Source organism: Engraulis encrasicolus, chromosome 11 (assembly GCF_034702125.1).
Source record: "Engraulis encrasicolus isolate BLACKSEA-1 chromosome 11, IST_EnEncr_1.0, whole genome shotgun sequence".
NCBI lineage: Eukaryota > Metazoa > Chordata > Actinopteri > Clupeiformes > Engraulidae > Engraulis > Engraulis encrasicolus.
This window is the reverse complement of record NC_085867.1, coordinates 24,966,423-24,978,922: the sequence shown is the minus strand read 5'-3', so window position 1 is coordinate 24,978,922 and position 12,500 is coordinate 24,966,423. Positions and strand designations below refer to the sequence as shown.

The window sequence follows — 12,500 nt, the reverse complement described above, 5'->3', positions numbered from 1 at the left end:
TGAGGATGAAGAGGAGAGGGGGGAGTTGAGGTCTCCCACAGTTCCCTCATTAGTCTGGGGGTTCAGGGTTCACTGGACTGGATCACTGTGGGCTCCGACTGGAAGTCAGTCAGTACTTATATTACTGTACAGGCCAGCGGCAGCTCATATCAGTTCAGTGGTTTAAGAAGTCTGGGGTGTGTGTGTGTGTGTGTGTGTGTGTGTGTGTGTGTGTGTGTGTGTGGGTGTGTGTGTGTGTTTGTGTGTGTGTGTGTATGTGTGTGTGTGTGTGTGGGTGGGTGTGTGTGTGTGTGTGTGTGTGTGTGTGTGTGTGTGTGTGTGTGTGTGTGTGTGTGTGTGTGTGCGCGTGCGCGGCTGTGCGTACGTGTGTGTGTGTGCACTATGCATGTTCTTGCTTGCATGCATTGGCTTATATTTGTGTGTGTCTGTGTGTGTGTGTGTGTGTGTGTGTGTGTGTGTGTGTGTGTGTGTGTGTATGGATACGTGTCGTGTATGCAGTGATTCTTGTGTGTGTCCTCTGTCCACTGGAGTTTGTGGTCCATGGTGCTCTCGATAAGAGGGCCATGCTGTTCTGGCGTTCCTTAATGGACTTCCTCCATGACAGCAGAGCAATCTCTCCCCCAGTGCTCTTCATCTCCCTCTCTCTTCCTCTCCATCTCGCCCTCCCTCTCTCTCTTTCTCCATATCTTACTCGCTCCCTTCATCTCATTCTTTTTTCTCTGCTCTCCTTTTTTCCTTCCTCTGTTTCACCTCATCTCTTCATTTACATCTCCAGCTGTCTCTCTCTGTCTCTTCCTCTCTCCCTTCATTTCTATCTCTCTCCTTCTATCTCGCTCCCTCTGTCTCTCTCTCTCTCTTTCTCTCTCTCTCTCTCGCTCCCTCTGTCTCTCTCTCTCTCTTTCTCTCTCTCTCTCTCTCCCTCTCTCTTTTTTTTTCTCTCTATCTGTATCTCTGCCTCTGTGTATCCCTCTCCCTCTCTACCTCTTTCTCTCTACGGCTGCAGAGTTTCTGATCTTCCGGCTAAAGGCTTTTAGGAACTCTGCCAGCACTCCTCTTCAGCATATTCTGCCCTCCTCCTCTCCCTCTCTTCGTCCCGTTCCTTCTTGCTCTGTTCATTCTTCTTTGGAAAGCAGCAGTAGGCCTTGTGCTTTAGCACTATTCAGAGGAAAAACATGCGCATACATACGTGCGCACGCACACACGCCACACGCGCACATACACACACACACGCACACATACACACACACACACACACTTACACACACACACACACACACACACACAGACGCAAAGAGGCATGGATAAAGACCGCTGTTGGTGTTTTACGAAGACGATGGATGAGTCTATGTTGTGTTTTTGTTTACACAAAAGGGTGAAAAGGGGTATATACTGTATTTAAGCTAGGAAGGAAAGAAGAGAAGAAAAAACTGCAGGAATAAAGAAAGATAGGCTGAAAAGACATACATTCAAATGTATGGTGTGTGCGTGTCTGTGCGTGCACATGTTTATGCGTGTGTGAATGTGTGTATGTCTATGTGTGGTGTGTGTGTGTGCGCATGTGTGCATATATGTATGCTTGTGTGTGTGTGTGAAGAGAGCGGTTCCGCAGGCGAGCTCAGTCGGCTGAGGATGAGTCCAGTATGGAGCTGGCTGACTCCCTACAGCATCTCACTCTCTCAGAGTTCCTCAAAGAGTACGTCACTATGGCTACGTCTTTATGGTTACGTTACAATAACGACGACAAGCGAGCACACCCAGCCTGCGCGATCGTTAGCTATAGCATGATTCCAGTTTGCGTTACTGTTAGGTCTTTCACCACCGAGCCTGCAAGCATGTTAGCTATAGCATGACTAGTTTGCGTCCATGTTAGCCCTACACTACCCAGCCTGTGCACATGCTAGCTGTAGCATTATTCCAGTTTCTGTCAACGTTAGCCTTTTCACAGCCTGTACCAATGTCAGCTGTAGCATGAGCTTAGCCTGTGCTAATATAAGGTTCTTCAGCATGAGCAAACTGTCCATATTCATCCACAACTTGCACCTGACCCCCCACACCCACACTCCCTCCACTCTTATGCGTTCAAATTTGAGTCTGAAATATCTATTACTAACATTGACTAATCTCTTTCAGGCTCTCCACGTGTAAGGCTACAATAGTAGCATTGAATGTTCAAGTCAGACTACTGTCAGGGCAGCTACATGCCAACATCAAATCCGATTAGTTCAGTACAATTACTGGACTTATTTTTTCTGATTTAAAACTGGAACATAAATCAGCAAATTGATCTGATCTTTTATTTAGCTCTTCAGTGCACTGTCCACACATACTGTGTATATCCAAAAATATGAACATGTTAGGATTATAACCTTGATACATTATGAACAGTGCACATTTTAATCAGAATTATTTTGATTATACAAATGAAGTCAGATTTGATGTTTTCATGTAACTATAATCATTGTTAACCTGTCAGCACATTCCCACACTAACTCGTCTGTTACCTCACAACATGTCATGTCTATCTATCCCTGCAAGTGGCATGCAGACAACAAGCACCCACCACGGCACTCTTACTGTCCAATGTCAGACAGCCTTGCACCGTGGCCACATGGCCCGCCAATCCTGCACGTGTCCTTTCATCCACCACTCTTAGCCCACAATAGAAATCCCTTCAGCAGCTGGCTCTGGGATGGACTGACATGGCCCAGATCTGGTCCCAAATGTGCCCCATACTGTCTGTGTGTGACAACCTGGATCCCGAAGTTACAATAAAGTGCCACATATTTTAAATGCACTGGTTTTACCTGTCCAATTCAGCCAATTCGCTTGGCCTGCGCCTGGCCTCTGATTGGTCACATGGGTGTTGAAGAGTTGATTAGGAGTATCAGCTGGTTGAATTGGGAAGGTGAAACCAGGTCATTTGGAATACAGTTTTAAATGGTGTTTTAATTGTAACTTTTGAACAACAGGTTCTCCATCACTGCATATGTGACCCCTGTCTGGTCCCAAACGTGGGTCCTGCTGTGGCCCAGATCTGGGCCTGATGTGGCTCTGCTGTGGCTCTCCACAAGAGAGAGCATCCATTCCACTGTCAGCTGTGGTCTATAACCTTGTGGCCTACAGCTGTGAAACAATGCATGGCAATGTCCATTACCCTGCACTGGAGAATGTGGTACCTTGTGCTACCACAAAGGGGCAATGATGAATACTGATATTTTTGTTTTTGTGTGTGTGTGTGTCTGTCTGTATCGGTGACGGTGTGTGTGTGTGTGTGTGTGTGTGTGTGTGTGTGTGTGTGTGTGTGTGTGTGTGTGTGTGTGTGTGTGTGTGTGTGTGTGTGTGTGTGTGTGTGTGTGTGTGTGTGTGTGTGTGTGTGTGTGTGTGTGTGTCCGCCTATGTGTGTGTGTGTGTATGTGTGTGTACATGTGTCTGCCTCTGTGTGTGTGTGTGTGTGTGTGTGTGTGTGTGTGTGTGTGTGTGTGTGTGTGTGTGTGTGTGTGTGTGTGTGTGTGTGTGTGTGTGTGTGTGTGTGTGTGTGTGTGTGTTCAGGATTGAGGAGGAGGAGTGGGACCGCTACATCATCCCGTCCAAGAGCGAGTCGGAGAAGTACAAGGTCAGCCGAACCTTCAGCTTCCTGAAGAGCCGCATGTCCAGCACACGCAACAAGAACAAGGTGAGGAGCACACACACACACACACACACACACACACACACACACACACACACACACACACACACACACACACACACACACACACACACACACACACACACACACACACACACACACACACACACACACACACAGCACACACACACACACACACACACACACACACACACACACACACACACACACGCACACACACACACACACACACTCACTCACTGATGCACGCATACACACACACACACACACATACACACACCTTCGGCTTCCTCAAGAGCCGCATGTCCAGCACACGCAACAAGAAGAAGGTGAGAAGAATTCACGCACGCACACTCACACTCACTCTCGCACGCACGCACGCACAGCGTCATCCAGTATACCCCCAACGTAAACACGTGTAGGGAAGCAAAAGAAGGAAAAGGACTCTAAAATCCACCTGCACGTGTGACAGACTTTTCCCACACACACACACACACATATGCATGCACGCGCGAACGAACACACAGACACATAGACCTGACGGCCAATCTTCTAAAAAAATGCTGAAATTGTTTACCTAGAGGTGATAAGTGGACTTTTATTGACTATCACTGTGTACACTAGGAACACACGCAGACACACACACAAGTAAATGAAATCCTTAAATGAATCCTCAATTTTTACCCCTTACTTGTATGAGACAATTATTGATTGATTTGATTGATTGATTGTTTTGATTGATTGATTGATTCATTCATTCATTCATTCATTCATTCATTCATTCATTCATTCATTCATTCATTCATTCATTCAACCATCCTGTTGATTCCTCCTATATTCTATCCTATTATTTTCCCTTTACTCCTCCAAGAAGCTCTCCTTGCCCCCCGCATGGTCAGGTGTTGACCTTTGAGCCGGATATGCAAATGGTTTCCACATCAGTGCTCATGTGTGGCTAGGATCTCCCTTTGGACCTCTCTTCCCCTCACTGGGGGGATTTCAGAGCTCTTGTTTCCTGAAACGTGTTTAATATGCTACAGTGTAAACAATGTGACACCTGCTGTGTCTCAGCAGTAAGTGAAGTCAAGGCAAATGTATTAAATGTTGCCTATCACAACACATAGACTCAATATGCCTTGAGAGAACATATACTTTTTTTCATTTATCCTTTATTTAGCCAGGATTGTCCCATTGAGACTAGAGTCTCTTCTGCCAGGGAGTCCTGGTCAATACTAAAAGAGGATAAAAAAATGAAACGAGAGTGAAATGCAGAAATGGAATATGGAACACTATATGTAGTAAATAAATGTTCTTATTGGCTGAGGAGAGTTGTTGTTGTACCCATCTGAAATTGCCACGCCAGGCATGATGCAGTATACCCAGCCAGATTACGCCCTCCTAGTGACACAACACCTTCGGCGCCGTTGCTTCAAATCGAATAGCGATTACAAGTCTATGATAATCAGGCAACAGTATACCCACCTCTCACAGGCTGCTTGTTCCCATGGTGAATATGACTAAACGTGGACAGATGACAGACAGACACACCGGCAGAGTGAGATTCGATGTGGACCTGTCAGATACTGTACATGTATGTTTAACACATTAGCCCGTAGAGTCAGTGGGGTTTTTGCGGATTTACTATAGGCATGAATGCCATTTCCCCTTATTTTGTTCTTACACTAAAAGACCAAAAGAAGATACAGTATCTTAAAGGCTCTGGCTTTGTTGAAAAGGAAACTTTATTGTGACAGTAAAATAATTTGAGGTGTTCAGAGTCACACTCTTCACCTGTATATCATTACAAAGGTCACTAACCTGCCATCAAGCCTGTGCTAATGTTCTTTCTGTGAAAATGAAAGTGATTCATAAGTTTCAAAATTGAAAGCTTTTCATGCCTTTATTTGATAAGGACAGTAACGGGCCGACAGTAAATGTGTGGGAGAGAAGGGGCGGGGTATTGCATATGACCCAGATCTTATTCAATATTTTTCAATTCATGAGTAACTTGTCAGCACCCCCTTACTGTATATAATTTCAAACATGGGCAGTCATGGGTGAGCGGTTAGAGCGTCAGACCTTTAGCCCAAAGTGTGCTGTGGAGTGCTGTGTGAAAATGACAATGGGAGTTGGAGTTTCCCAAGTGGGCTTTCACTTTCACTTCACATGTTATCCTACTCTTCTAATCTGGTGCTGTAGGGAAATTGGAGAGGTAAAAAAGCCAGGCCATTCGGAATATGTGGCACTGGATTGTAGCCTCTGAATTCAGGTTTCTGATCAACGGCTTACAAATATGCTGGGATCGAAACAGGATAATGAGGGGTGAGGGGCTGGGGGAATGATTATAAGGCCATTGGACTGACAAAAGCAGGCCATTTGGAACGTGTGGCACTGGAGTGTAAAGCTTCTGAATCCAGTTTGCTCATCACTGCTTTGCATATATACATAATGCTGAGATCCACACAATGATATGAGGCCTTGGGGGAGTTTGCTGGACTGGTTATTGGACAGGTATAAAGAAGTCAGCGACACTGCTTGTCTATTGTGTATTTAATAGAGCAACGTTTAGACTTTCAGGAAGACCTGAAGGTCTAAACGTTACTCTATTAAATACACAATAGACAAGCAGTGTCGCGGACTTCTCCTTTCACTTGGATATCTACAATATCTACTCCTCTGGTTATTGGACAAGTATAACCAGGTCATTAGGAACATGTGGCACTGTCTTGTAAGCCCCTGAATACAGATTGCCCATCACACCAATGCTGAGATGAAAACAGGAATATGAGGGGTTGAGGGGATGTTTTGTAGACTGTTTGGGTTTGTAGTTCAGGTACTGTAGGTTTGTGGTTCCACATTGGCAGCTTGCCTGTTTATGTACGGTGACTTACTGTCAAACAATTTATCCTACTTTTGTATATACAGTATACATACTTACACGTATACATAGAACAGGTATATGAGTATTGAGGGGTGGGTATCTCATCACCAGTTACATACAGGGTATCGAAACAGGGATAGGGGGTAGGAGGATAGTTTGTAGACTGGTTACATTAGGCCGATTTTACATTTTATATTTTACAGGTAAAAGTCAGTTATTTGAAATACTGTATGTGGCACTGGATTGTAGCTTCTGAATCCAATCCAATCACTGCTTACATACACAGTACATACAGTATGCACGAAGTGACAGGATACTAAAAAGGATGTGAAGCGTCAGTGGTGGATGTTTCTAGGCTGTTGGGGTTTGTAGGTCAGAGTCTTATGTTTGGTGCTTACATCACCGGCATAGTTCAGTGTTCATTCACCTCCGGCAGGCATTGCACGCAGACAAATACCAGAATGCCAATGCTGTTTCATCACACACAGAAAGACATTCAGACGCACATGCGCGAGCTCGTGCACACAGACACACACAGACACACACACACACACACACACACACACACACACACACACACACACACACACACACACACACACACACACACACACACACACACACACACACACACACACGCACGCACACGCACACACACACACACACACACACACACACACACACACACACACACACACATATCCTTTTTTGGTGCTTACAGTACACCAGACAAGAAAGCACATGATGACTAACCTCAACACTGAGCTGTTGCCTCCCAAACAAGGCCACACACACACACACACACACACACACACACACACACACACACACACACACACACACACACACACACACACACACACACACACACACACACACACACACACACACACACACACACACACACACACACACACACAAAAGTCACACACACACACACTCACGCACACACACACCAAAGTCCCATGCGGAGCACCCTGGCTGAGGTAATCATTAACTGATTGGAAGCCTCTGGTGTGTTGTCTCTTCAGTGAAACCCAAAATTGTAGCTGCTCAACTGTCAGCGCCACACGCTCACGCAGTTTCAGCTTGACAGCACTGCCATTCCCTTGGCTCAGCTTGTGGATACTACCGGCCAGTGTCTCTGTGTGTGTGTGTATGCGTGTGTGTGTGTGTATGTGTGTGTGTGTGTGTAAATGAATATATCTACACCACACTGTATGTATGGTGGAGTGGTCAGTGGACCAGTCCGAATGAGTCCGATGTCTCTGTGGTTCTCGAAGGGCAAGGCAAAGGATCGGGAGGGGAAGGAGAAAGACAGGCAGTCCAACGGACACCTATTTTCCTCGGGGTCCTGTGCGGGACCCACCGTCTGCCTGGTGTGTGACAAGCCGGCCACTGGCAAGGAGCTGCTGCACTGCTCAAGTGAGTACGGATATGGAGTCAGTAGACACACACAGACACAGACACAGACACAGACACAGACACACACACACACACACACACACACACACACACACACACACACACACACACACACACACACACACACACACACACACACACTCACACTCACACTCACTCACTCACTAGTCTGTAACTATATGCTATGTATAAATATACATCATCAGTTCTAAGTTTAACCAATTATGCGATGTATGTTTATAGTTAAGCAAGGCTCAAACTACACTGACTATCGGACCGATTCTTAGCTGAAACCCCCCCTTACGACAAACGGCGGAACATTATCCCCCACGACCATTGCAAGCCATTGTCGGCTAAGATTTCCTCATCGTGTGTGATGTTCTAAGATAGAATTTGGGGAGCTCAAAGAGTTGCCGATCGCAAATCGTAGAAATCAAACACTGTTTGATATTTGCGACTGGAAATAGAACATCGGGCATTATCTATGTGTTTGCGATCAGGGATAAGATTGACAGTTGCGATTCTCTTCTAGTGTGCGATGCACCCTGATGTCAAAATCCGACATAAAATCGGAAGTCGTGTAGATTGAGGGCTGCTTTATTTTTTATATGCATGCACTGATGTGTGGCCTATAAATACTGTGTGTCAAAGTGTGTATCAAGGTGCGGCATCTGAATACTCTTCTCTGGTATTCCCTTGGGTCTGGATATGATGTGTGTGTGTGTGTGTGTGTGTGTGTGTGTGTGTGTGTGTGTGTGTGTGTGTGTGTGTGTGTGTGTGTGTGTGTGTGTCTGTGTGTCTGTGTGTCTGTGTTTCTGTGTGTGTGTGTGTGTGTGTGTGTGTGTGTGTGTGTGTGTGTGTGTGTGTGTGTGTGTCTGTGTGTCTGTGTGTCTGTGTGTCTGTGTGTGTTTGTTTGTTCATGAAAACACTCCTCTATGTCCTCAGATTGCACTCTCACGGTCCATAAAAACTGCCGAGACTCTGCCACACCCTGTCTGAAGGTAGGTTGTGTGTGTGTGTGTGTGTGTGTGTGTGTGTGTGTGTGTGTGTGTGTGTGTGTGTGTGTGTGTGTGTGTGTGTGTGTGTGTGTGTGTGTGTGTGTGAGTGTGTGTGTGTGGGTGTGGGTGTGTGTCTGTCTGTCTCTCTCTGTGTGTGTGTGTGTGTGTGTGTGTGTGTGTGTGTGTGTGTGTGTGTGTGTGTGTGTGTGTGTGTGTGTGTGTGTGTGTGTGTGTGTGTGTGTGTGTGTGTGTGTGTGTGTGTGTGTGTGTGTGTGTGTGTGTGTGTGCGTGCGTGCGTGCGCGCGTGCGTCCGTGTGTGTGTTTATGTGTATGTGTATGTATCGGTATGTTTATCTTTTCCTTTAGCATAACATGCTGATAGGCATGTTAATGGTTACAGCACACAAGTGACACATTTGCCTATTTCAACAGAAATGATTGCACGTAAGCATACCACCCAAGACCTGTGTGTCTACCTAGGCCTATGCGTAAAATTGTATATTTGGGGCAGCTGTGGCCTAGTGGTTAGAGAGTTGGTCTTTCAATCTAGGGGTTGCCGGTTCGAATCCCCCCTGACCTCTCCCTACATCTCCAACCTTGGCTGAAGTGCCCTTGAGCAAGGCACCTAACCCCACATTGCTCCAAGGACTGTAACCAATACCCTGAAAAATAATAGTTGTAAGTCGCTTTGAATAAATGAAAGCGTCAGCTAAGTGCAATGTAATGTAATGTAGTGTCTCTGTGTGTCTGCGTGTGCATGTGTGATTGGCTAATCTTGTCTGACTGAATGCATTTCTTTGATCACAGAAACTCCAAGATAAATATGCCGTCTCCAACGTGAAGTCCAGAACAGCGTCTCTTCCACAAAGTATGTCTAATAGGTTTCATTTCTGTTGGTGTGTGTTTTTGTGTGTGTGTTTTTGTGATGTAGTGTTTGGTATTTGAGGTTGTGTGATACTGTTACGATGTGGGGAACATTCTTATGAGTATTTGTGTTAGGATGCGTTTGTGTGTAGTATGGTATGTGTATTATCAAAGTATGTGTGTAGTACTGTATGTGTAGTAGTTTGTGTATAGTTTGTGCAATATGCATAAATGTGTATTTGTGTCTGTTTATTTGTTGCATGTGTGGAGCTTGGCTGCATTATGAATACCTTAAAATCTAAGTTGATGTTGTTAATGGTCATAATGATCATCTGCGTTTCTCTTTCTCTCTCTCCCTCTTTATCTCTTGCTTTCTCTCCCACGCTTTCTCTGCCTCTCTGCCTCTCTGCACCACTCTTTCTGTCTTTCACCTTCTCTCGTGCTCTCCCAATTCCTTTCTTTCTCTGTCTCTGTCTCTGTCTCTCTCTGTCTGTCTGTCTGTCTCTCTCTCTCTCTCTCTCTCTCTCTCTCTCTCTCTCTCTCTCTCTGTCTCTGTCTCTGTCTCTGTCTCTGTCTCTCTCTCTCTCTCCCTCCCTCCATCAGACTTCACTGTGCGTGAGAGTAGCAATGTGAGTCCCAACTCCCCCTCAGCGTCGCTCCCCATGACGGTATCCCGTGACAACCGTCGTGACCCCACCCCCCCTGCCAACTCTCTCTCCAGGAGTGTCCCGGGGCCAAATGAACGGTACGCCTCCCTCTTTCAGGTGTCACTTTTATATTTTAGGCAAGTACTACTTACAGGAAAAACAAAGGAGATATGCACTCTGTGCTTCTAAATTGAGAAGCCGGTGCAACCAGAGCAGGACTAAATAATAAGTGCAAAGGTAAAAGAATCTGGTGTCACACAGATGTCTATTGTCTATTGTTCTTTCTTTTTTCAGTGCAGAAGACTAACGTTTCGACATGCGTCTTCATCAGAGTCCTCAGGAGGAGTTGTCAGTTAGTCTTACTGCACTGAAAAAATAAAGAACAGAAAATAGACATCCGTGTGGCACCAGATTCTTTTCCCTTTTCACTACTTACAGTAACTTGCAATATTGGTTGTATTGACATCATTTAGTTTGGATGTTGATTGATGTTGAGCTTCTGGGTTCCATGTTCTTCTACTATCCCAGAGTTCTCTGTTGTCTTTTTGTCGTCATGGAGAATAATGTTGATTCTACTGTATGTATCCCACCAGCCTTAGCGAGAGTCCGGAGGGAGACATGGACTCCGCCCTATGGCGAACCCACAGCCAATCAGACGAGCTCCTGAAGGCAGAGTCATCCACCTCTACAGACTCCTCCATCGTAGAAGGTGAGGATGGTAGCCTTGCTCGGACAAAATTATGTACATGGAAGTTCAGTGTTTAATTTTTCACCTAGGCTAGTCAGTTACAGGTTTTATGATTTTGCACGCATATTAAATGCCAAATGGATAAACATTTATCGTTAAAAACTAGACAGCATTACACAATTTTATTTGTCTATGTCTTTTCTTTGTTTGTGTACATAGACTTTATGGCTTGCTTCATTTGTTTCTGATGTAATATTGTGTTTTGTTCGTCCCTCCCTTATGGGCTTCTGTAGGCATTTTCGTTGATTGCTACAGATTCAGAGTGATGGCTTTTACCTATTTGGGTCTTATTTGTCTCTGATGGTAAATATTGTGCTGTGTTTGTCCATGGTGGGCTCCTGTAGACGTGGTGGACTCCCCCTTGCAGAATGAGCTGGCCAGAGACGCGGCTGACCTGGAGGCGGAGTCATGGAGCCTGGCGGTCGACGCCCACTTCTGCAAGGGACAGGAGAAGCGCCTCATCAACAGACAGGACGTCATTTATGGTGGGAGAATGTGTGCGTGTGCGTGTGTGTGTGCGTGTGCGTGTGCGTGTGTGCACAAAAAAATATATTTACTAGCCTGGCTCTCACGTAGACCCTTCGTGCTTCGTGCATCTTCGTGAGCTCACACAAGGGTCTGGAAATTTTAGACGAGCCCGAACGGAATCAGATATTTCACAGCCTGTCCAATCAGAATTGGGGCGGGGTATATACAAGTCAGTGGTTGAAGTAGTAGGTCATTAAAAAAAAGCCACGTGAATTCTCCAATTAGGTTCGAGCTGTTTTGAACACACCGCGCCTTTCCAGAGCTAAACGATTGACAATGTTCCAGATGACCAATGCATGAGAACCAGGTTAGATATTTACAGAGATAAGATTAGATCAGCAACCGAGGCAGTGGTGTAGTCTACGTAGAACGCGGGTATACGGAGTATACCCACTTCTAAATTTTAGGGATTTCAGTATACCCAATTAAAATTGATTGATCCATTGTTTTGAATAGCACAAATATGTACAGTATACCCACTTCAAAAAATGCTCAAATATACAGGATACCTACCATAATAAAGTAGACCACACCACTGAACCGAGGGTCTTTTTTCAAATGTGTTGTATGTATAACTTTTGTTACATGTTTTCATGTATTCGTCTGTGTGTTTGTTATTTGTTTGTGTTTGTCAGAACTGATGCAGACAAAGCCGTACCACGTGCAGATACTGTCTACCCTTTTGTTTTTATCATTTAAGTGTCGTCTTATTTGCCTATTCATTTGCTTGCTTGTTTATTTGTTTATTTGTTTGTGTTTG

At 45.2% G+C, this 12,500-nt stretch overlaps 1 protein-coding gene across 1 annotated transcript in view; it reads left to right on the top strand.

The window, feature by feature from the left end:
• The window catches only part of arhgef28a (Rho guanine nucleotide exchange factor (GEF) 28a), a 148,540-nt gene that overhangs the window by 101,441 nt on the left and 34,599 nt on the right, over window positions 1-12,500 (top strand). Inside the window, exons 16-23 of the mRNA XM_063210263.1 lie at window positions 1,595-1,693; window positions 3,550-3,673; window positions 7,814-7,955; window positions 8,901-8,956; window positions 9,761-9,821; window positions 10,421-10,562; window positions 11,058-11,173; window positions 11,557-11,697. Coding sequence (XP_063066333.1) covers window positions 1,595-1,693; window positions 3,550-3,673; window positions 7,814-7,955; window positions 8,901-8,956; window positions 9,761-9,821; window positions 10,421-10,562; window positions 11,058-11,173; window positions 11,557-11,697 — 881 coding nt within the window. The remainder of the gene's footprint in view (window positions 1-1,594; window positions 1,694-3,549; window positions 3,674-7,813; window positions 7,956-8,900; window positions 8,957-9,760; window positions 9,822-10,420; window positions 10,563-11,057; window positions 11,174-11,556; window positions 11,698-12,500) is intronic.